Source organism: Mirounga leonina, unplaced genomic scaffold (assembly GCF_011800145.1).
Source record: "Mirounga leonina isolate KUSES-001 unplaced genomic scaffold, KU_Mleo_1.0 Mir_173, whole genome shotgun sequence".
Classification (NCBI taxonomy): Eukaryota; Metazoa; Chordata; class Mammalia; order Carnivora; family Phocidae; genus Mirounga; species Mirounga leonina.
The window spans coordinates 3,909,840-3,932,912 of NW_023270447.1; the positions used below are offsets into that span (position 1 = coordinate 3,909,840).

The 23,073-nt window shown below is 41.2% G+C and overlaps 1 protein-coding gene across 1 annotated transcript; it reads right to left on the reverse strand.

Moving 5' to 3' along the window:
* Window positions 1-315: 315 nt before the first annotated feature.
* Window positions 316-7,996, reverse strand: PRPF38B (pre-mRNA processing factor 38B). Its single transcript, XM_035017888.1, has 6 exons — window positions 7,424-7,996; window positions 4,560-4,628; window positions 4,111-4,262; window positions 3,970-4,030; window positions 1,581-1,804; window positions 316-1,310 (listed from the first exon to the last, which is right to left on the reverse strand). The coding sequence occupies exons 1-6, from the start codon at window positions 7,703-7,705 to the stop codon at window positions 449-451; spliced, it is 1,650 nt and encodes a 549-aa protein (XP_034873779.1). The 5' UTR covers window positions 7,706-7,996; the 3' UTR covers window positions 316-448.
* Between the last annotated feature and the right edge of the window lie 15,077 nt (window positions 7,997-23,073).

Sequence of the window (23,073 nt, forward strand, 5' to 3'; positions counted from 1 at the left end):
ATTCTCAAAGTCTTTAGCATTCTATTATGAAAAGCACATCCATGCTAACTTCAGTACACAAACCATAATCCCACACCTACAAAACAAAAATAGAATTAGTGGCAGTTTATTGCCTTATACAAATTTAACCAACATGGCAACCATGCCAAAGGAATTAAAACATTTTCAGGACATATGTACAGACTGTACATCTCAAAAACAATTAAACAATAAAAATGCAAGAACAATCTGTGCATCATGTATCAAACTCAACAATTGGGTGAAAACATCAATGCAATAACTGGGATTACAAAGGCACTTCCCTACACAAAAGAGGAAATGAAAACGCAGCCTACAGGGAGCTTGAAGTGTAACTACTGCACAATCTCAACTTGGGAGGAAGAAAAAGAAAGCAGATTTAATCAAACATTTATAGGATTCAATGTGATCCACTTTTACAAAAAAAATTTCACACAGTCTCATCTTTGTTTTTATGTTGTTTTTCTTGGCTCTCTGGTTCTATACTTTGGCTCCTTCGACGATCATGTTTGTCAGACTGGTCCTTACTATCACTGTGATCTCGTTTGTGGGAACGTTCTTTGCTTCTGCTACGCTTTCTAGACTTTTCTTTGCTGGGGCTATGTTCCCGTTTTCTTGATTTTTCAACACTGTCAGTTCTTCCTTGACTGCCACTTCTACTTCGTTTATTTGATTTTTCTTTACTTTCATTTTTATGTTTACTTGATTTCTCTTTGCTCCTGCTTCTGCTTCGTTTCCCTGCATTTCTACTTCTACTCCTACTTCTGTGTTTCCTTTCTCTGCTTCTACTCCTACTGTGTTTTTTCTCCTTCTTGGAATCTTTTTTGTCATCTCTATGCCGCCTATCATCTTTATCTTCTTTGTGTTTCTTCTCTTCTACCTCACCCCTACTTCTCCGTTCCTTGGACCGTTCTCTTGATCGCTCTCGCTCCTTTTCTCGGTCATTACCTCTTTCCTTATCATAGTCACGATCTCGTCTTCTACCTCTCTCATTTTCTTTCTCTCTTTCCCGATCCCTGTCCCTTCGATCCCCTTTCCTATCCCGACTTCGACTACGACTTCTATGCCTTTCCCTACTCCTGCTACTCCGCCTGCGTTCCAATCCCCGATCAATACTTCGGGATCTCCGCCTTTCTTTCTCCCTTTCTTTGGCTTCACGCTCTAGTCGCTGGCGTTCTTTCTCTCTTTCTAATTCTCGATCAAAACTAGAAGACCCATGGCCCTCCCGATGATGGCTTCTACTTCTTGATCTTCTTGGGGACCTCCGTGGACTCAGTGACCTCCTTGGAGACCTAATATTTAAGAAAGGAAGAAGAAAATGTCAACGAACAAAACATATCCTAAAAATTTAACTTTCACGTTATTTATTTAGATCCCCCACTTACACAGACATGTTAGGAACAATTAAAGGCCCTAAAAGGCATAAAATGACCTTTTGGGGTTGAAAGTGACAAACTCATAAAATGAACAGCATACACAGAATTTCCTGAGAATTTGCCACTGATTTCCAAGGACCTTTGTAAAAAAGCCTATTTTTAAAGTAATTCCAAGAGGTACGTTACCTTGAACGCCTGCGTTCAACGTGTCTGTCTATTTCCTCAGCACCTTCCTTCCCATCTTTCTTGATTTTTCTAGGCCGGGTTTTAATCTGTTGATCAATATTCTTCTGAACTGGAACCGGAATTCTTGGAAACAGGGTAGAAAACCACTCCAGTTTTGTGAGAAAAGACCGTAGCATTTCTCCAATGGTCATTACACAGCCTCCACCAGCCTTCACATCTAGGTCCTACAAAAACACAAAAGATATCCTAGTCGTCAAAAAAAAAAATTCAACATATACATGAATACTATAAAAATATTACCATCTTTGGAATCTCAAATACAAAAAAACTAACAAAAATTGTAATTTGTGTACCCTACTAATCTGGTAATGAATGATACAGAGAAATATTTGGGCTTAGTGTGTGCATGCAGGTGAGAACAAATCCTGCAGCCTCATGGGCATAAAAGAGCACTGATCTCACTCAGTTAAACAGGAATATGAAACAGCCCCTTACATTACTAAACTCTGTGGAACAATAAACTTAAATTAACATTCCACATACCTACTAAGTATGTATTTCTTTCTGTGGACACGTTTGCACACATCATTCCTAGCACTGTAGCCTAACTACGTATAAACTACTTCAGACAATCCTGTCTAAAGATTATCTTTTAACAGCTCTAATATAAAATGAAGCCCTAATAAAACTGGAAGCAATAGCAAACCAACTGCCATGAAGCAGTGAGGTTTCTAATTTAGAGTTATGTAGAAAATAAATAAATAAACAAATAATTGGAAACGCATAATCCATGATGACCATTGTCTCTGAAAAGGGTCATTACCGCATGAAGGCCTTCTTGCTATGCCCTCTCACAGCTCAGGACATGTTAGTCAGCTATTGTCAGTCCCAAACCTACAGTGCAAGCACACAAGGAAAGTGAGATTTGTTATCTAAACAGGAAAACAAGAGCTAAAGGTAAAACTGCTTGCACTCACACACATTTAAGTGTTCAGATATACAGTATTTCCAAATATAATCGCTGCAGATATCTAAGGAAGAAAACAATAAGTTAGCTTAAATAGAGATCCTCAGGTTTGTAAATACAATAAAATACAGATTAAATAGAAGCATTCAGAAACAAACCTAATACAATACCAATTATGAAGAGGGACATGCTTTTTAAATATAGAAGGGAGCAGTGCTTTGGCCTGAAAAATCTCATCTAAAAAGAAAAACAACTTTAAAGACTGTGCTTTATCACCTAATACATTTTTTTGCTTCTTCAGAAATATTAATTCAGTAAACAGCCCCTGCCAAAAAAACGCAGACAAAAATTTTCCATTTCTACAAGAGTGAGATGTTTTTAGATGTGCACATAATAAAAACACACCAGAAAGATCTCTATTAGAACTATCCTTTAATTCAACAAATTCTTTGGGATAAATGTTTTAAATGAGACTACTGAGGCATGGCACTCAGTTTACTTTATGAACCTTAAAATACAAAGTGGTGGGGGCATATGAATGGACAATACAGGTATGTATTAAGTACCTTTTGAGATCTTGGACTTTATCGTGTAAGCATATTAATACATATATGATTTAAATCTGACACAGCAATGTTTCTGAAAGTAACTTTTGTTTCCTGAACATATGTAACAAGCTCAACCTTGTTAAGCTTGAGTGGCAAACCAGATTTATAATTAAACAAAAAAGGGCACCCGGCTGCCTTAGTCTTGGAGTATGTGACTCTTGACCCTGGGACCATGGGTTCAAGCCCCCCACTGGGTGTAGAGGTTACTTTAAAAAAATTTTTTTAAATTAAGAAACAAGAACCTAAAGTACTAATTTTAAGGTTTTCTTCTGGCTTTATAAATAAGTATAACATATTAGGAATCAGAAAGCTAGAATTTTGATCATTTTGAATAAATCCTCTAAACTCTCACCCTATTTAAATCCCACCCAGCTCTTCAATTTTGTACTTCTACGCAAGTGGGAGTATTAAAATGTGGAAAAAAGAGCGTGGAGAGCTGAAAAGTTCCAAAAGAATAAAGTGCTATAATTAGTACTGTATGCGCATGTCTTCACACCTCAATCTTGAGCATGGCCCACTTAAAAAGTCACTATCAACTTTACAAGATCAATGTAATATACAAAACATAATTAGAAAGAAAAAAATTTCAATAGTTACCAAAACCATCTAAACAACTAAGAAATAAGAAACTTTAAGAAAGTTAACCTAAGATATATAAAATCCACTACGTCTTAGTAAAAGGACAGCAATTCCAAAAGTATGAGTGAATTTAACTACAGAAAATTCTGAAAAACATTAAACTTCCAATAAATAAAAGATATTAAAAACATGAGAGTAATTAGAAGAAAACTAATTATTACCCTTGTTGACATACCTCTTCATCATCAAGGAAGGATTCAAACCAGTCCCATAGATCTGTAGGGGGCTGTGTGTACCTAGAATTACAAAAGATCAATTAGCCTTATGTGATTTAAAATAATGGATTTAATGGAAATGTAGATAAATGCATGCTTACCTTATATACATAAATCCAAGGGCTCTAATATATGGAGAGTCTGTGTGTGTTATGAGACCCATCACTTGCTTGCGAGTTAGCTTCAAAGTAAATAATTTGTATAACAAGCAGAAAGCTGTAGAAACAATTCCTCCTGTTCCAACACCTCGAACCTTTAGGGGAAACAGGTAAGAAAAAGTAGTAAAATAACTAACAGATATTTAACACCAACTGATTAATCCTATTAGGTATTAATAACAAGATATAATCCAGAACTAAGAATGGAGCATTAATAAAACAGCAACTTTCTAACCCCATTCACCAGACACTTGAATTTAGATAAAAACAAAATAAAACAAACTTCTAAGCTTTGCCAACTGTCATTTGAGTAACTGTCACTTTTAGTTTCCTAATTTTAAACTTAGTTATCAGACACAGAAAAACTGAAAAATGCACGTACTTCTACTTACCCCTCCGCACATCCCCGTTTGGCCTGCTGTTTTCCTGCTTCCTTTCTCCCACGGTTCAACATGCGTGACCTGAAATAGAAAAGAGGAACACAACAAACATTCATACTTCGAATTTTTTTAAAAACTATGATTAAAGTAAAACCAAGTCCATAATAGAGCAGCTTCTTCCAAAAGTTTGGAAGCTGATTTTGACATGATGCATATATTGTGTTTACATACATTATGTAAACCATCTTTGAAAAAATGCTTAGCTTTTAAAAAGCACCAATAAAACTGCCAGAGTTTAACAAAACCTCAACAGTTTTATGAGCAGAAATCCCATTAAAATAGGCTTTGTAGAGAGCTGATACTTGTGGAGCCAAGAGATTTCTAGGAGTCTCATATACTTGTAAAAAAAATTTGATGTCAATTTTGTATCTTATTATGAGTCATTAAAAAAATTCTCATTTTAAAATGTATTTAAGGCTCCAACTTGAAGCAAAAAGTATCAATGAAATTTTAGTATTTATTTCAAAAAAAATTTAATACCCTTAACTTTTTGGTGATTTAAAATTCTACATCATAAAATAAAGAAAAATGACTTGAAGTATGTATATTAAAACAGTAACAAGTTACTTCTAATGCAAAACTATGGAACTTTATCTGTACATTTTTTTTTTTTTACCATGAACAGGCATTATGTTCATTCCTGATTAGAGATGAAATTACAAGGGCCACACCTACACAGAACATTCTTGTTAGTAATTCATTTTCAGCCTAATTATGTGAACCAATTCAATTTTTCCCCAGAAAATAAACTGTTAAAAGTGTGTGAGTGTGACTAGTCATTATATTATGTTTAATCGATACAGTATCATCTTTGTTGAAGTGAGTACCCTATAAAAACCACATACTTTACCTAAAAATAGCAAAGAAAGAATTTTAGCTCGATAGCATATAACTCAAGGTCTTTTAGAAAGATCTGTATTTAAAACAAAATCAAAATAAAATCCTGTTCTTTCAGTATGCATTTCTAAAACTATATTTTTGCCCACCCATGGTTGCATTTTTATAGTCTGTGGCTTCAGACAGAAAAGCATGCATTTAAATGTAAGCACTACACTATTATGCTCAGCACTGCTTTACGGTTTCATTTCCTTCCCCCAGTTTGCTGTATGAAAGATGTTTCAATTCCTTAAAGGGTAGCCAAAGGGGCGGCTGCAACACGAAATCAAAACTAGAAGCCTACATATTTCAATGATTATTTAATCTGGACATCTTGATAACAAAGCCTGGATCTTTAGTTTTATAACTAAATTTAAATAATTTCTAGTACAGTCTTAAATTGTTTCAAAACACAATATTTGAATTTGAAAACGAGCTTCTCCTCTATCACATTAACATCTGCCTGTATTATTAAACAGAACCTGCTACAAAAAAAGCAGGAACCCAATTTTCAATTGTTTGAAGTTTACTACACAAAGCTAAGAATATTCACCATACTGTATTCATGCTGAAAAAGGCCTTACCTTTTAACAACTAAAACACCTAGTTCATAGTATTACACTTACAATATTCTTGTTAAAAGGATAACAAAATTTCAGTGTACTTTACATACCCAAAGTTGAACTGTATTCTCAAAATATGATTTTCTATCAAACAACAACTACTATCTCAAAATCCTTCAATAACCTAATCGCTTAAGGGCGTGGGGTAGGGGGAGGACTGTGGACAAAATAGAACCTAAAAGCAAATAAAGAGAATTACCTCTTGCTAACACCTCTACAGGTATGTTCAGATCACAGAAAGTACTTTACGTGGTCTGTCAAATGTTTTGAGAGTCACATACACAATACAGATGGTATTTTGTTAGATGCTCTAACTAAAATATTTAAAGATCATTAAGACTGTTATTAATATTCCTTAAAACATTAACCTTAAGAGGCCTGGAAGATATTTTTAAAACTACATAATTTGCAGGGAAGTGGAGAAAACCTATCTAGTTGGTGTAGAAAAGCCCAAAACCAATGGCCAAAAAATACCTAATTAGCCGTTCATTTAACCAGGGAAATGCATTTATGGCGATTGAGCATGATTAATAGTGCATACCTCTACCTGCGACCCTGGGCTGCTCCGAGCCTCGCTGCAAGACTGAGTCAATCCTGCTAACGAAACAAGAACTGAGACAAGAGTGCAGTGAGGAGGCGCCAGGTGAGCTCCCCAGCACAGCCAAGCCAGCACCGACCCTGCCGCAGAAGCCCAGGGCCCAGATAATTCTAAACAAGCCCAATGCACAAGTACCTGAGACCACTTACTCCTGACTTCCTGCTGGGAAAATTTCCAGGCCTTCTGTACACCTCTTGCCCTGGCACCTCTCCACCCTCAACCCTCCCACCCCCACCCGACACACGCACTGACCATTTCCCTGTCTGGATCGGACTGAGAATACCAACAACATGAGGCCAATATTGAAGTCAATGCACGCCCTGGCCCAGGGTGAGCGGGAGAAGCACCAACAAGTTGGCGCTGAGTAGATCCACGTCAAAAGGAATAATTTTAAAGCTGCAAACCGGAGAGGATTCAGTTACTCTTTTCTCCCCTCCCCCACCCCTCCCGTCCAACTCCCCCCGGGGGTGGGCAGGAGGTTGGGGGAGGAGAGTTCAACACAGGCGGGCTCTCCCAGCCTTAAAAACCTGAAAAAGAAATGAGAGGGCGGCCCCAGTTTGACCCCTCCCAGGCAGACTACCGACCACCGCTCCCCCACCCAACCTTCCCGCACCTACAAATGCTCAGACCTCAAGGGCCGCCTCCGCCCGTTTCCTCTAACCCCTCCTCGGAACTTAACCCGCCCGCCCCCTGGCCCCCCAGGCCTAGACTCTTCGTACCTTAAAGTAGATCTCGTCCACCACCTCGTGGTAGGTCTTGAGCTCGTAGAGCTGCACTTTGAAGTAAGGCGACGACAGGATATTGGTCAAGATCATGGGGTTGAGGTTCATAGTCTTCTCGTTGCCCCAGAGCGGCAGCACATTTCCCTGCTTGCCCGAGACCGCCGGCTTGGTGGCGCCGCCGCCGCCACCGCCGCACTGCTGCTGCTGCTGGGCCGCGGCCGCGGCCGCCTGGTGCTGCGGCTGCGAGTTGCCTGTCAGCGCGGGGCTGTTGTTAGCCATGTTGCGGCGGAAGGAAGGAGGGAGGGAGAAGGGAGGGGGAAGGGGCCAAGCTCGATCTCGCTCTTCGGGACAACGGTCCGGGACCCTACTCCATGGAACGCCGTCAGGAGAGGGGGGCCACCTCGCTGTCCCCCAGCTGGATCAAGGAGGGCAACGGGGACGCCGACAAAAGGACCCTGGATCGAAAGCAAACGCCGAGACGCGGGCCGCGAGAACTCCCGGCAGAAGGCGAGCCGGCGGCCACGGAGCGCGATCTCTTCCGCCAACTGCCCCTGGGAACAAGATGGCGGGCCCGGCGGATGTGACGTCGCAAGCCCCAGAATTCCAAGCTGAGCCGGCAGCCAATCAGACACGCCTAGCAGGGCTGGAAATACCTCTTCCTAGTTCCGCACGTTCTGTGCACGCTGCGGCCGCTGCGGTGGTTTCCAGTGTCCGACTCTTAGGAGGTCTCCCCTGGGAATTTGGGGGCAGCGGAAGGGGTTGAAGGCCCAGTTCGTATGTTTTAGAATCTCGGTTGGGGGCCCAGTTTCTCCTCTTGAAAGCCGGGCAGGAGAGGGTTCGCATGGATATATGCTTGCGAATTCGTGACTCTGGCTTCTACGGAGTATCCTAGTCTCTTGGGTTCACAATTTTAAGAATCTCTGGAAGGGATGATGTTCGGGACTTCATTCCTCCATGTGATTCCGATGCAATAGTTACATCTTTCTATCTGCCGGCTGTAGTGTACGGCCGGAAGTTTTATTGTTTGAGCCCAAATTTATTCAGCTGTAAGATTGGAAAACATCGTTCTGGGCTGTTAAAACATCGGAGCCTTAAAAGAACTACTATACCTGTAGAGCCTAGTAGAATTCTACAAGCTTTTGTTTGGTGCCTTTCTTTCCTCCCTACTCGAGTTCATCCATTCTGCAGATGCATTGAGTGGTAAACACTGGGCGAGGCACTGAACGGGGGAGGAGGGAGGCAAGCGGGAGGAGGTGTAAAAATGAGTCAGAATCGGTCTCGTCACTCAGAAGCTATTGTTAACCTAGAGGAGATTCGTGGTATTTGGGAATTAAAAGAAGGCTGCAAGAAGCACTTAAGTTTATACAGATAACTGTCAGGCTGGGCAGTTTTATCAGCAGAGAACAGCCTGAGGATATGTAGAAGCAGGAAAGATCAGGCTTGTTAGACGGTAAATGGTCCAGTTAGACGGTAAATGGTCCGGTACGGGAGCCACGAAATGTGCTGATGGGGGAGTAATGGCTGGGGTGGAATTGGGCCATTGTTTAGTGCCTGGAATGCCAAGATGAAACATAGGAATTTAATGACATTTAAATCTAAGGATTACGTAATTACACCTATGACCCCCAAATCTACTTATAGATACTATTATTCCTAATATTTTCTGGCTCCAATCCATTCTTTAGAGTACTGCCAGATTCTTCATTCCAAAAGTGTAACACTCCTACTCAAAACCTTGGATGGCTCACTTAGTGACATCCTAATTGCCATTGCCAAAATTCAGTGACCTTTTTCACTCTTCATCCTATTTGATTTCTGTGGCACTTTTTTTTTTAAGTTTTATTTAAGTAATCTCTACACCTGGGTCTCAAACTCACCACCCAAGAAGAGCAAGAGTTGCATGCTCTTTGGCCTAAGCCGGCCAGGTGCCCCTGTGGCACTTTTTGTCATTTACTCTTTCCTAGAAACTATTGGGGTTGGAAGTTTGAAAGTGGAGATCTTAATTTTTAGTGGCTTATCCACAGGAGGAGGGGAAAATCCACACCTGGATGAAGATGAAACAGCAGGAGAGAAAAGACAGAAGTAGGAGGTAAACAGGGATACTGTGGTAAGACAGAATGCAAGGAAGGATAAATGATAAATAAATGAATGGTTGGAGGGGTACCTGGGTGGCTCAGTTGGTTACGCCTTTGCTTTCTGTTCAGGTCAATGATCTCAGAGTCCTGGGATGGAGCCAGGTGTAGGGCTTCCTGCTCCCTCCCTCTGCCTCTGCCTCTGCCCCTCCCCCTGCTCAGGCTTTCCCTCTCTCCCAAATAGTTAAAATCTTTTTTTAAATAATAAGTAAATAAATGAATGGTTGGAATGACATTTAGAGTTAGATAGACAGTACATGAGTGATCATTCTTTCTAGTTTATTTTACATTAAAAACTGAAGCTTTGAGATAAGTGGTTTTCACTTCCTAGTAGATCTTGTTTTTCTATACATTAGATTAGAAGTACCAATGTACTTCCCAAGGAAAACTGATGATTCCAACCTCTAATGAATTACCAAGTTAAAAATACAATGAAAAAGACTTTTGAACCCTATTCTTCCTTTATTTTATGTGTATTTTTCTGTCTGCATAATAAGTTTATTGAGTTTACCTAGTGACACTCCAATTGCCAAATTCTATGATCTTTTAAAAATTCCTTACCACATGTGATCTGTGTAGTCTTAGATACTCATTTACCCCTAGACTCTGAGTGAAATGTGCTCAGTAGAGAGGTTGAGGTTTAATATCCAAGTCTCAAGAGCACCAAACTAAGGGAGCCAGGTATAAAGTGCTTAGCATAGTCAATGAATCCCTACAATGGCCTGAAGATATTATTATTATCCCCCATTAAAAATAAACATTATTGGTATTTAACTTAGGAACACTACACTGTATATAGATAAAGCTGGGAAATTTGGTTTGATCTGATTGACACGTGCACACCCATTGTCTTAGTCCATTCATGCTGTTATAACAAAATAACCACAAATGGGATAGCTTATAAATATCAGTAATTTATTTCTCACAGTTCTGAATGCTAAAGAGTCCAAGATCAAGGGACATGCTCTTCTTGGGTCATAGTTGGCACCTTCTAGATGCACTTACATGGATGAAAGGGTGGGGAACTTCCTGGGGTCTTTTTCATAAGAGCACTAATCCCACGTAAGAGGGCTCCACCCTCATGATTTAAACATCTGAAGGCCTCACCTCCTAACAGGGTCACTTTGGAGGTTAGAATTTCAACATACAAATTTTGCAGGGATACATTCAGACCACAGCACTCATTAAATCATCACCACAATCAAGATAACAGTCTTGCATCACCTCCAAAAGCTCCTGTGCCTTTTGCAATCCGCGTCTCCCTCCAACTCCATGCCCAGGCAGCCAATTTCTGTCAGTTTTCATTTTCTTGAATTTTAAATAAATGGAATCGTACACTTAGTTCCCTTTTTGCCTGGCTTCTTCAGCTCAGCATAAGCTTGAGATTTATTCTTACTGCTTTTATCAACAGGTTATGGGTTTTGTTTTGTTTTGTTTTTATTACTGAGTAGTATTCCATTGTGGGATTTCCTATAATTTGTTCAATCATCTGTTGATGGGCATTTGGGTATCTAATTTTGGGCTATTATAAATATAGCTGCTATCAACTCAGTCAGTTAAGCATCTGACTCTTGATTTTTGGCTTAGGTCAGGGATCTCTCATGGTGGGATTGAGCCCTGCCTCAGGCTCTGCACTCAGCACTCAGAGGAGTCGGCTTGTCCCTCCCTCTCCACCTCCCCCTGCGTTTACTCTTTCTCTCTCTAAATAAATAAAACCTTTTAAAAAAATAAATATGTATCACTCGTGAATAAATGAGTAAAGAATTAAAATAACTGCCATGTGTAACTAAAATAAATGTTCTGGTCTTTTAAACATTTTACTATTTAGAACAACTGCAAATCTAGAGTAACATAAGAAGCCATTGACTGAAGTACCCAAGAACTGAAAATCTGATATAATGTATGCACATTCAGGGGTGTTGTTGATATGAACAATCAAGGATGTTTATTGGTTATGATTTCAAAGCACTACTCAGAAGAGGTATGAGTTGAGATTTAAAAATTATTAGGGGTGCCTGGCTGGCTCAGTCCACAGAGCATATAACTCTTGAACTCGGGTTGTGAGTTTGGCCCCCTGTTGGGTATAGAGATTACCTAAAAAATTATTAGGAGTTAACTAGGCAAATACAAGGGAAAGGATATTCTAGTTAAGGCTAGCCTGTGCAAAGACTCCGAGGCGTGAAAGAACAAATGTATTTGGGGAACTATTTGTCACTATTGCACTAAATTTTTTTTTCAAGGGTGATATGAAAAATTGGTACAGCCATACAAATGTATACTGGCTGAATATTAATTCTGAATACACTGTAATTATCTGCTGGTTTGTCATCTTCAGCCACCAGAGGGAGGGTCTGTGCCTTTCAGTGAATCATTCCCAGCACAAGGCATAAGGATGGACACATAGTAGGTACTAAGTAAATAGTTAAAAGAAAACATTCCCTACTCGCTTTTGACACAATGTGTGGGTTCCCCCGCTAAACTCACAATGTGTGGGTTCCCCCGCTTCTGCCCCAACACATACACCAACCAATTTTCAAATTAGACACCAGCTGCGTGTTCTATAACTTAGTTTGATTCTGATAGTAACTACTCAGAGTTAGCACAGACTGCATAGTTAAGGGCTCAGTTCCCCAAGATTGCCCCAACTTCAGACACCAATTACAAATAGTGGGTCCCTTATTCCTACCATCTTCCAGAGTTCTCTACAGTGAGTGTTGTTACAGAATGTTTTTTTTCTTCTCTTGTTCTCTATATAAATGCAAACTTTCTTCTCTTGATACATTTTTTTTAAAGGTAAGAACTTTTTTTTTTTTTTTTTAAGATTTTATTTATTTGACAGAGAAATACACAGCCAGAGAGGGAACACAAGCAGGGGGAGTGGGAGAGGGAGAAGCAGGCCTCCCGCTGAGCAGGGAGCCCAGTGCGGGGCTCGATCCCAGGACCCCGGGATCATGACCTCAGCCGAAGGCAGATGTTTAATGACTGAGCCACCCAGGCGCCCCCTGGGTTTAAATTCTGTCTCCATTGTTTTGATTTAAACAAGTTATTTCACTTTTCTCTGCTTTCATTATCTCATCTGTTAGAATGGGGGATGTTATTATTACCTACTTCATCAGATTTTATGTGAATCAAATTTAGGATGTGTTAATGCTTAGAACAGGACTTAGCATATACTGTGACCTTAAGTGTTTTCCATTACTGTTTGCTAAATAGCATTTAACATTTTTATTAAATTCTAAATTCACCTTTAAAATGTTATTGCAGTCTTATTTTCTAAATCTAACTGTTAACTTTTTACTTCCCATTAGGAATCTAATTCTGATACAGTGTTTTGCCAGAGATAGTTCTGTGTGGCTGCCAACTGTAGAGCACAGCCAGGATTACAGATGGGATTGATCTCCTCAGCAGATGGGTCATAAACTTGATACCAGATTTATTTTAAGCTGTTAACAAGAAATAAGGAATATGTCAGAGGTTATATCTCAAAAACTTTGAAAATCACATGAGAGAATAACTGTGAATAACAGCCCCTTCTCTGTATGGCTTTGGCATACCTATTGCCCCTTCTAAGTGTAATTGTCTTACTCCTAGTGCTGTTGACAGGGCAACCCTGTGTGGCCATGATTTATACCAAGTGACCTTGGCTGTCTGGCCAGAGGGAGTACTGATCCACATGCTAACCAGTGACCTGTGATCTGGCTCCCTCTGGGTGAGATGAGCCGGGGCATCCAGATCCTTGCCGGAATTTGAATGGGGAACATAGAATCAAGCAGTTAGCCGTAGGCCCCAAAGCAAAAAGAATGTGTTTTTTGTTTTGTTTGTTTTGTTTTGTTTTTAGGTAGGCTCCATGGCCATCATGGGGCTTAAACTCACAACCCTGAGATTAAGAGTCCCGGGCTCTACCAACTGAGCCAGCCAGGCACCCCAATTAAAGAATGGAGTGAGGGGGTGCCTGGGTGGCTCAGTCGTTAAGCGCCTGCCTTCGGCTCAGGTCATGATCCCAGGGTCCTGGGATCGAGCCCCGCATCGGCTCCCAGTCCGCGGGAAGCCTGCTTCTCCTTCCCCCACTCCCCCTGCTTGTGTTCCCTCTCTCGCTGTGTCTCTGTCAAATAAATAAAATCTTTAAAAAAAAAAAAAAAAAAAGAATGGAGTGAGATAGGGAAGGAGTCATGTGGATTCAGCCAGGTTCATGCCCAGATTCTGAGGAAGCAAGAAAAAAAAAATGAGCAAGTATCTGTTGGAAACAACGGGCCCAAAATGGAGTCATTTGTGCTAAGCCTCACCAAGATTTAATAGCTAATGCAGTTTCAGCCTCTTCTAGGAGCAGAATTTTATTTATTTATATATTTATTTATTTATTTATTATGTTTCAAATTTTTATTTAAATTTAACATATAGTATAATATTATTTTCAGGAGTATAATTTAGTGATTCATCACTTACCTATAACACCCAGTGCTCATCACAAGCACCCTCCTTAATCCCCATCACCCATTTAGCCCATCCCTCCACCCAAATCCCCTCCAGCCACCCTCACGTTGCTTTCTATAGTTAAAGAGTCTTTCTAGGGGTACCTGGGTGGCTCAGATGGTTGGGCGTGTCTGCCTTCCATTCAGGTCCTGATCTGGGATCGAGCCCCGAGTTGGGCTCCCTGCTCAGTGCAGAGCCTGCTTATCCCTCTCCCTCTGCCAGTCCCTCTGCTTGTGCTCTCTGGCTCTCTCTCTCTCTGTCAAATAAATAAGATAAAATCTTAAAAAAAAAAAGAGTTTCTAGGAGTGGAATTTTAAACCAATCAGTCTGGAATTTCCTGATCAGCACTTGCAAGCTCATCAGCCTGGTAAGACCCCTGCCCTGTAAGCTTGCTTGAAAGAATCAATCTTTTAACTTTCTTGTCCCACGCTCTATCTGCCTATGAAAGCCTTCTATTTTGTACTACTCCTAGGACCTCCTTTCATTTTGCTAGATGGGATACTGCCCCATTTATGGATCCTTGGAAAAAAGCTAACTAGACCTTTAAATTTACTCAGTTGGGGGTACCTGGGTGGCTTAGTCAGTCAAGTGTCCAACTCTTGGTTTTGGCTCAGGTCATGATCTCAGAATTGTGAGATTGAGCCCCACGCAGGGTGTGGACCCTGCTTAAGATTTTCCAAAATGGAACATTTTGATATATTTTGATACATTTTGATACATTATCCTCTAAAAATTCCTTAAGTATACAATTCATATGGTTTTATGAGGTTGGCCTGGATGCATGGACATTCAGATTGTTTTAAAGGATTCACTTTCCAAATTCCCACTTTAAAAAAATTTTTTTTAGATCTTATTTATTTATTTGAGAGAAAGCAAGGAGCACAAGTGGAGGGGGAGGGGCAAGGGGAGAGGGAGAAGCAGACTCTCTGCTGAGCAGGGAGCCCTATGTGGGACTTGATCCTAGGACCCTGGAATCATGACCTGAGCTGAAGTAGACCCTTCACCGACTGAGCCACCCAGGTGTCCTCCCCCTCCAAAAAAAATAGGTGTATATATATATATATCATCTCATTGAAAGAGATATTTCCAACAAAATGTTGCCTTATGTTTTTAATACTTATCAATTTTTATAATACATCTCTCCTATTTTGATCAGTTGTGTACTAACAGTAACTGTTAAAACAGTCATACAGAAGAAAATAAGTTTTAAAACTTAGAGCTTTATACTCTTAGGAAATTTAAAATTTTTTTAACATATAGTTCTATTTACAGAGAAATACAATCATTTGACCAATAAAAGACGTGTGAACATAAAAATGTTGTGAGGATAAAATTTTATGAGGGAAGTGAAATGAAATACTAGATCAAGGAGAAAAAGTAATGAGATAAAATTTCTCACTTCCAAACCAGCTTCATGTGTTTTTAAAATGCCTAATTTCATTGACTTTCTTTAAAGAAGTAGTGTATTATTTTTTTAAAAGATTTTATTTATTTATTTGACAGAGAGAGAGAGAGAGCGAGAGAGGGAACACAAGCAGGGGGGAGTGGGAGAGGTTAGAAGCAGGCTTCCCGCTAAGTAGGGAGCCCGATGCGGCACTCGATCCCAGGACCCTGGGATCATGACCTGAGCCGAAGGCAGACGCTTAATGACTGAGCCACCCAGGGGCCCAGAAGTAGTGTATTATTGTCAAAAGTCAATATTTATAAATCACAGCAAATTATATCCATTACAACCACTTAAGCTTTTGATGAAAAATTTTAGAAATATCAATTAAAAAAGGTGTGAGAGATCAAGAGAATGAGAAGACAAGCCACAGCTGGGAGAAAATATTTGTAAAAGACACACCTAATAAAGGACTATTATCCAAAATATACAAAGACTTTAAAAGTGAACAAAAAGAAGGGGAACCTGACTAGCTCAGTCAGTAGAGCATGTGACCCTTAATCTCAGGGTCCTGAGTTCAAGTCCCAAGTTGGGTGTGGGACTTAATTAAAAAAAAAAAAAAGTCAAGGGGCGTCTGGCTGGCTCTGTCAGTAGAGCATCCAATTCTTGATCTCAGGGTTGTGATTTCGAGCCCCATGTTGGGTATAGAGATTACTTAAATAAAACTTAAAATTAAAAACACAAACAAACCGATTAACAGACAACCTCATCAAAGAAAATGTAGGATGGCAAATAGGCATATGAAAAGATGTTCAACACCATATGTCATCAGGGAAATGCAAATTAAAATAATGAGATACCACTACACGTCTGTAGCTGGGGCACAGGGGAGCAAGTTTGAAGTTCTCTTTCACACCTCTCAGAATGGCCAAAATCCAGAACACTACCACCACCACCAAATGGTCAGGAGGCTATGGAGCAGCAGGAACTCTCATTCATTGCTGATGATAATAGCCACTTTGGAAGACAGTGGCAGTTTCTTATAAAACTAAACACACTCTTACCCTATGATCTAGCAATTGCCCTCCTGCGTATATATCCAAAAGAACTGAAAGCTATATTCACCTAAAAACTGCTCATAGCTGTTTCTCGCAGCTTTAACTCATAGTTGCCAAAGCCTGGAAACAACCAGGTAGGTAAATGGATAATCTGTGGTACATTCAGACAATGAAATATTATTCAGCACTAAGAAGAAATGAGCTATCCGGCCATGAGAAGACATGGAAGAAACTTAAATGCGTATTACTATGTAGAAAAAGCCATTCGCTAAAGGCTACTGTATGATTCCAAATGTATGACATCCGGAAAAGTCAAACTATGAAGGCAGCAGAAAGATCAGCAGTTTCCAAGAGATACATGGAGCACAGGGATTATTAGAGCAGTGAAAATACTCTGTATGATACTACAGCGGTGTATACACATCGTATACATTTGTTAAAACCCTTAGAATATACAATAACAAGAGTGAACCTTAATGGAAACTATGAACTTTGGGTGACAATGATGTGTTAATGTGGATTCATTGATTGTAATAAATGTTCTGTTGTGATGTGGAATATTGCTAGGAAGTAATATTATGAGTATGGTGACAAGGGTTTTATGGGAACACTATAATTTCTGCTCATTTTTGCTGCGAACCTAAAACTGCTCTGAAAAATAAAATATCTTTAAAAATAATTTTTTTTTTTGGGTCCTGATGCCAAGGTGACCAAGAAAAGGAGCAATGGTTGTGCCAAAAAGGACCCTGGTTACGTGCCATTTGTGAGTTATCACAACTTGTTATTGGAGGAATTTAAGCACGTTCTTTGGGACTCAGCTGGAAGAGGACCCTGGAAGTTTTGTGCCTGGCTTGCCCCAGATTTTGCCCCATGTATTTTTCCCTTTGCTGATTGTGCTTTCCTTTCACTGTAATAAATCAGAGCCATGACTACCACTATATGCTGGGTCTTGTGAGTCTTCCTACTGAGTTACCCAAACTTGAGAGTGATCTTGGGAACCCTCAACATATTACCTTAAACAGCTTTTTCCTTGTGTCTGTTTGGAATGCTCTCCTGCTCTGGGAATCTGTTGACAGTTTTCAGCACGAGAGAGAATAAAATGCTAGTGTTTCTTTATAAAAAGAAGGGGGCCCTGGCTGGCTGAGTTGGTAGAACATGCGACTCTCAATCCCAGGGTGTTGAGTTCAAGCCCCATGTTGGGAATAGAGTTTACTTAATAAAAAAATAAGTAAGTAAAAATGTAAAAAAGAAAAAGAAGTCTAGGTCATGAGTGCAGAGAAGCCTTATCTGCTCACCAGTCTCAGAATTGTCCTCGGTATCACTCAGATAATCAGAATTCTGTTTGTGTGGGAGTCCCTAAATCCCACCTGGCACATCCTAACAGGTCTATGAGATTAGTGGTGACAGGATTGAGCTATAGTTATCTTAGAGTGGAGAGCTCATCCCAAGTTAACAAGAATATTCAAGGGGTGCCTGGATGGCTCAGTTGTTAAGCGTCTGCCTTCGGCTCAGGTCATGATCCCAGGATCCTGGGATCGAGCCCTGCATCTGGCTCCCTACTCTGCGGGAAGCCTGCTTCTCCCTCTCCCACTCCCCCTGCTTGTGCTCCCCCTCTTGCTGTGTCTCCCTCTGTCAAATAAATAAATAAAATCTTAAAAAAAAAAGTGATTGAGATGTAACCTTGCACTTTTACCCATTTAACTTTCTAATCTCTACTTGATGTCTTTTAGGCATCTCAAAGTTGGTATATCTCAGATTGAATTCTTGATTTTCAATCCTTTCCAATCTTCTTCCTCCATAGTCTTTTCCACCTAGTAATGGTACCTCCATCCTCCAGTTGATCATACCAGGAACGTGGTAAATATTTGGGGGTGGGGGAGTGCCACAATTTATTTATGACAAATATTCCACATCCGTGACCCTCCCCATTCAGAAGTTCTTTGAGATAATGCTGTCAGCCTTGGCCAGATAAGTCATCCGACTCGTCTCTCCTGAAAATGGCTCTGCAGATAACATAGATTTTAAACTGCCTATTGACCTGCCTGTCATCTTGTCAACCTCAGCTGTGTTTTTCTGGTTGGACATGATGATGCAGTTGCCGGCAAAGTGTTTCTGCAGCATGTACAGGCCCAGGAACTTGCCTGTGTCACTCTGCAGGTTGAGGCCACACTTGGTGCCACCACCATGAGCACACGTGCGCAAGGCTGGGAAATAGTCCTGAGTCCTCCTTGTCACCCCTTACAGCAACCGTATCATTATGAAGTTCATCTGGACTCTGCGCATCGTCGCACCTCCACTGTTGTCACAAAATCTGGGCCACTGTCGTACCTCTTCTGACTTACTGAACTGGCCTTCTAAATGGTCAGCTGGCTTCCACTCTTCTGGCTTCCAATTCATTCTCCACAAAACAGCCAGAGTGGGACGCCTGGGTGGCTCAGTCGGTTAAGCGTCTGCCTTCGGCTCAGGTCATGATCCCCGGGTCCTGGGATCGAGTTCCGCATCGGGCTCCCTGCTCAGCAGGGAGCCTGCTTCTCTCTCTGCCTGCCTCTCTCTCTCTCTCTCTCTCTCTCATTCTCTCTGACAAATAAATAAAATCTTAAAAACAAAACAAAACAAAAACAACAACAACCAGCCAGAGTGGTTGTCTCAGGTCCGGTTCCCGAAGCCAGATCATTAGGAAGATTTAGGTGCAAGTGATCTTCCTAGGAGAAGCTGGTAAGGGAGAGGGGAAGCAGGACTGGGAGGAAAACAGGCAGTAGTGCAATTTCGGTTCAAGTCCTGTGGATAGTAGCTTGATACCTCAGGGGAACTCTGGAGTATAAATTATACCCCATTTGCTCTAACTTGAGGCAAGGAAGCTGACATTTATTTATTTACAGATTTACTTTTTTTAAAAGTTTATTATGTTTTAAGTAATCTCTACACCCAAAGTGGGGCTCGAATTCATGACCCCGAGATTAAGAGTTGCATGCTCTACCTTGCCCTTCCCTCTTGCTCTGCTCCAGCTATACTATTTGCTGTTCCTTGAATATTCCAAGATGCTCCGACCTTCAAGTCTTTGCTCAAAATGTCACCTTCTCAAGGAGGGCTTCTCTGACCCCCTATTTTATTTTATTTTATTTTATTTTTAAGATTTTATTTATTTATTTGACCGAGAGAGACAACAAGAGAGGGAGCAGAAGCAGGGGGAGTGGGAGAGGGAGTAGGAGGCTTCCCACGGAGCAGGGAGCCCGACGTGGGGCTTGATCCCAGGACCCTGGGTTAATGACCTGAGCCGAAGGCAGACGCTTAATGACTGAGCCACTCAGGCGCCCCTTTGACCCCCTATTTTAAATTCATCTCCCCAGCAATCTCTATTCATTTCCTCTGCCGTTTTTGTTGTTGTTGTTAATAAAACATTTGTTATCATCTGAAAAAAAAAAGAGTACAGTACTCTTTCAACTGAGCTAGCCAGGTACCCCTAGGAAGCTGACTTTTTTTTTTTTTTTAAGATTTTATTTATTTATTTGACAGAGAGAGAGACAGCGAGAGAGGGAACACAAGCAGGGGGAGTGGTAGAGGGAGAAGCAGGCTTCCTGCTGAGCAGGAAGCCCGACGCGGGGCTCAATCCCAGGACCCTGGGATCATGACCTGAGCTGAAGGCAGACGCTTAATGACTGAGCCACCCAGGCGCCCCTAGGAAGCTGACTTTTATACATCCATACTGTTTAGTCATTGCTACCTAGGGGAATGTAAACTCTAAGATGCTTCCAGCTCTCTGTGCATGTGGGCAAAGCTGCTCTAGTAGCCCTCAGCTAAAATGGTTTATCTGGGTCTGGAGGATTCTCCTTCAAAACAGGTCACCCAAGCCTAGCAAAACTAGGTTGATGCTGTCAGCCAGTGGGTGGGAACGAGGGGAACTGTGGTTTCTCTCCCGGTGGGCCTCTTCATGGGGTTGCTTCCTCTTCACAGCATGGCGCCTGGATTCCAAGAGTGGGAGTTCCATGAGACATTAAGTTGAAGCTACTAGTTTCTTAACACTTGGGCCCCAAACTGACACTTTGGTATTACATTCATTGGTAAAAATCATGAAACTCATTCAGACTTGAAAGGAGAAGACATAGACCCCACTTATAGATAGGAGTGTCAGAGAATTTGTGCATCTTAAGCTCCCCCCAACCCACCCACCCCCACCCCAGGTGCAAAAAGGTGGTTATATTAAAGCACTGGGACAGGACCTGTGGACAGAAAGAATTGCCTGTGCATCTTAGTGCATCTTAATCTGTCATAATCTTCCTTCTGGCCACAAAATGTCCACATTCCTTTTACATGTAAAATACAATAATCTTCTCCCAAGACCTCTAAATATTTCATCCTATTTTGAGCGTCAGGCTCAACCTAGCATGCAGGATAACTTTTGGTCACTTATAGGGGCACCTGGGTGGCTCAGTCGGTTAGGCGTCTGCCTTCTGCTCGGGTCATGATCTCAGGGTCCTGGGATTGAGCCCCGCATCGGGCTCCCTGCTCGGCGGGGAGTCTGCCACTCCCTCTCCCTCTGCTATTCTCTGTCAAGTAAATAAATAAAATCTTTAAAACAAACAAACATTTGGTCACTTATTGCATGGCAGACATGTGAAAGAGGACCTCAACTGTCTCCATTTTGACCTGTCTGTACTTTAGAATTGAGTTCTTTCCAGCTTACCTCTTAACTCAGGCAAAAGACCCTGCATGCAAAGCATCCCTTGGTGGGTACTGAAACTACCCCTCAAGTAAGAAGGACTGCCCTGAATCGGCAAGGCCCTGAGTGATTGATCCCAAGACAGTGATCAACCTGACCCTTTTTGCCTACTTACATGTACCCCCAACCTTTGTTCTGCATTTTCCTCATATAAACCCAGACGTATTTTCAGCACTTTGGAGACAGTCTTTGAAAAGTTAGTCCACTGTCTTCTTAGTGTTGACCTCACTAAAATAAATTCCTTTGTTTTACCACCACTTGTCTCTCTGCCTTTGGATTTTGTCAGTGGCCAGTGGCTGAACCTGGTCTGTTTGGGACTCTCAGAGCCAGGTGCTCTTGCATCCCTGTGCCCCTGTTACATACCTACAACTCCTGGACTGGAAGAGCCACAAGAAGGACCTTTATCTGTCTTTTTCACTCAAACCAGTACTTGGTCCATAATAGGTACACTGTATACAGTTATTGAATGGGTAATCTTTTTTTTTTTTTTTAAAGATTTTATTTATTTATCCGACAGAGAGAGACACAGCAAGAGAGGGAACACAAGCAGGGGGCAGTGGGAGAGGGAGAAGCAGGCTTCCTGCTGAGCAGGGAGCCCGATGCGGGGCTGGATCCCAGGACCCCGGGATCATGACCTGAGCCGAAGGCAGACGCTTAATGACTGAGCCACCCAGGTGCCCCTCTTTTTTCTTTTTTAAGATTTTATTTTTAAATAACCTCTACACCCAGTGTGGGGCTCGAACTTATAACCCCGAGATCAAGAGTCCCATGCTCCACCAACTGAGCCAACCAGCGGTTCCTTGGATGGGTAATCTTTTTTTTTAATATTTTATTTATTTATTTGAGAGAGAGAGAGCACAAACAAGGGGAAGGGGCAGAGGGAGAGGGAGAAGCAGACTCCCCACTGAGCAGGGAGCCTGATGCCGGGCTCAATCCCAGAACCCTGAGATTATGACCTGAGCCAAAGGCAGACACCATGTTCCACCAACTGAGCCACCCAGGCATCCCTTGAATGGGTAATTTTTTTTTTTTTTTTTAAATTTAGCTCCTCAGTTGCACCAGCTATATTTCAAATGCTCAGTAGTGGCAGGTGGGTACCGGCTACCACTTTGGACAGCACAGATTTTTTTTTTTTTTTTTTTAGATTTTATTTATTTATTTGTCAGAGAGAGAGAGAGAGAGCACAAGCAGGGGGAGCAGCAGGCAGAGGGAGAAGCAGGCTCCCCGCTGAGCAAGGAGCCTGATGCGGGACTTGATCCCACGATCCTGGGATCATGACCTGAGCCGAAGGCAGACGCTTAACCGACTGAGCCACCCAGGCATCCCTGAATGGGTAATCTTATTTCTCACTTTTCAATTGAAAAAATTGACACTCAGAGAGGGTAAGTAAATTTCCAAAGGTTAGAGAGTAATAGTCAAATCAATATTAATTTTTTTACTATACAGAAAATCAGTATAATCATGTAGAAAGTTGAGAACATAATCTATGTGTGTATCTTTTTCTCTGTCACATACATGAAAGCACACACACAAACTTGTTTAGAAATATTATGGAAACCCTTACTATAGATGTGCATGAATCCACCCAGAAACCTCCTCTTATTTGGCCAAAGTCCAAGACTTTATTTTACAATAATAAGCAACAGACAAAAGGCATCAAATATAATAATTCTTTAACTTATCCAAGAAATGTTTAGTGAGGGCCTGCAATATACCAGGCAGGCAGTGTTCTGGACACTGGAGATACAACAGCTAACAAAACCGAGTCCCTTGTAGCTAATGTTTTAGGGGGAGGAAACAGACAATAAGCAAATGAACAAATATGTAGGTTATCAGATGACAGTAAGTGCTAAGGCAAAAAATAATACAGGGTAGGGGTGTTTGGG

Excerpts from the sequence above, each read along its gene's own strand:
- PRPF38B (XM_035017888.1), bottom strand. The coding sequence starts at position 7,705 with ATGGCTAACAACAGCCCCGCGCTGACAGGCAACTCGCAGCCGCAGCAC. Across the intron at positions 4,629-7,423 it reads TGGACGAGATCTACTTTAAG|GTCACGCATGTTGAACCGTG; the intron begins GTACGAAGAGTC and ends TTTCTATTTCAG. Across the intron at positions 1,311-1,580 it reads GTTGAACGCAGGCGTTCAAG|GTCTCCAAGGAGGTCACTGA; the intron begins GTAACGTACCTC and ends CTTAAATATTAG.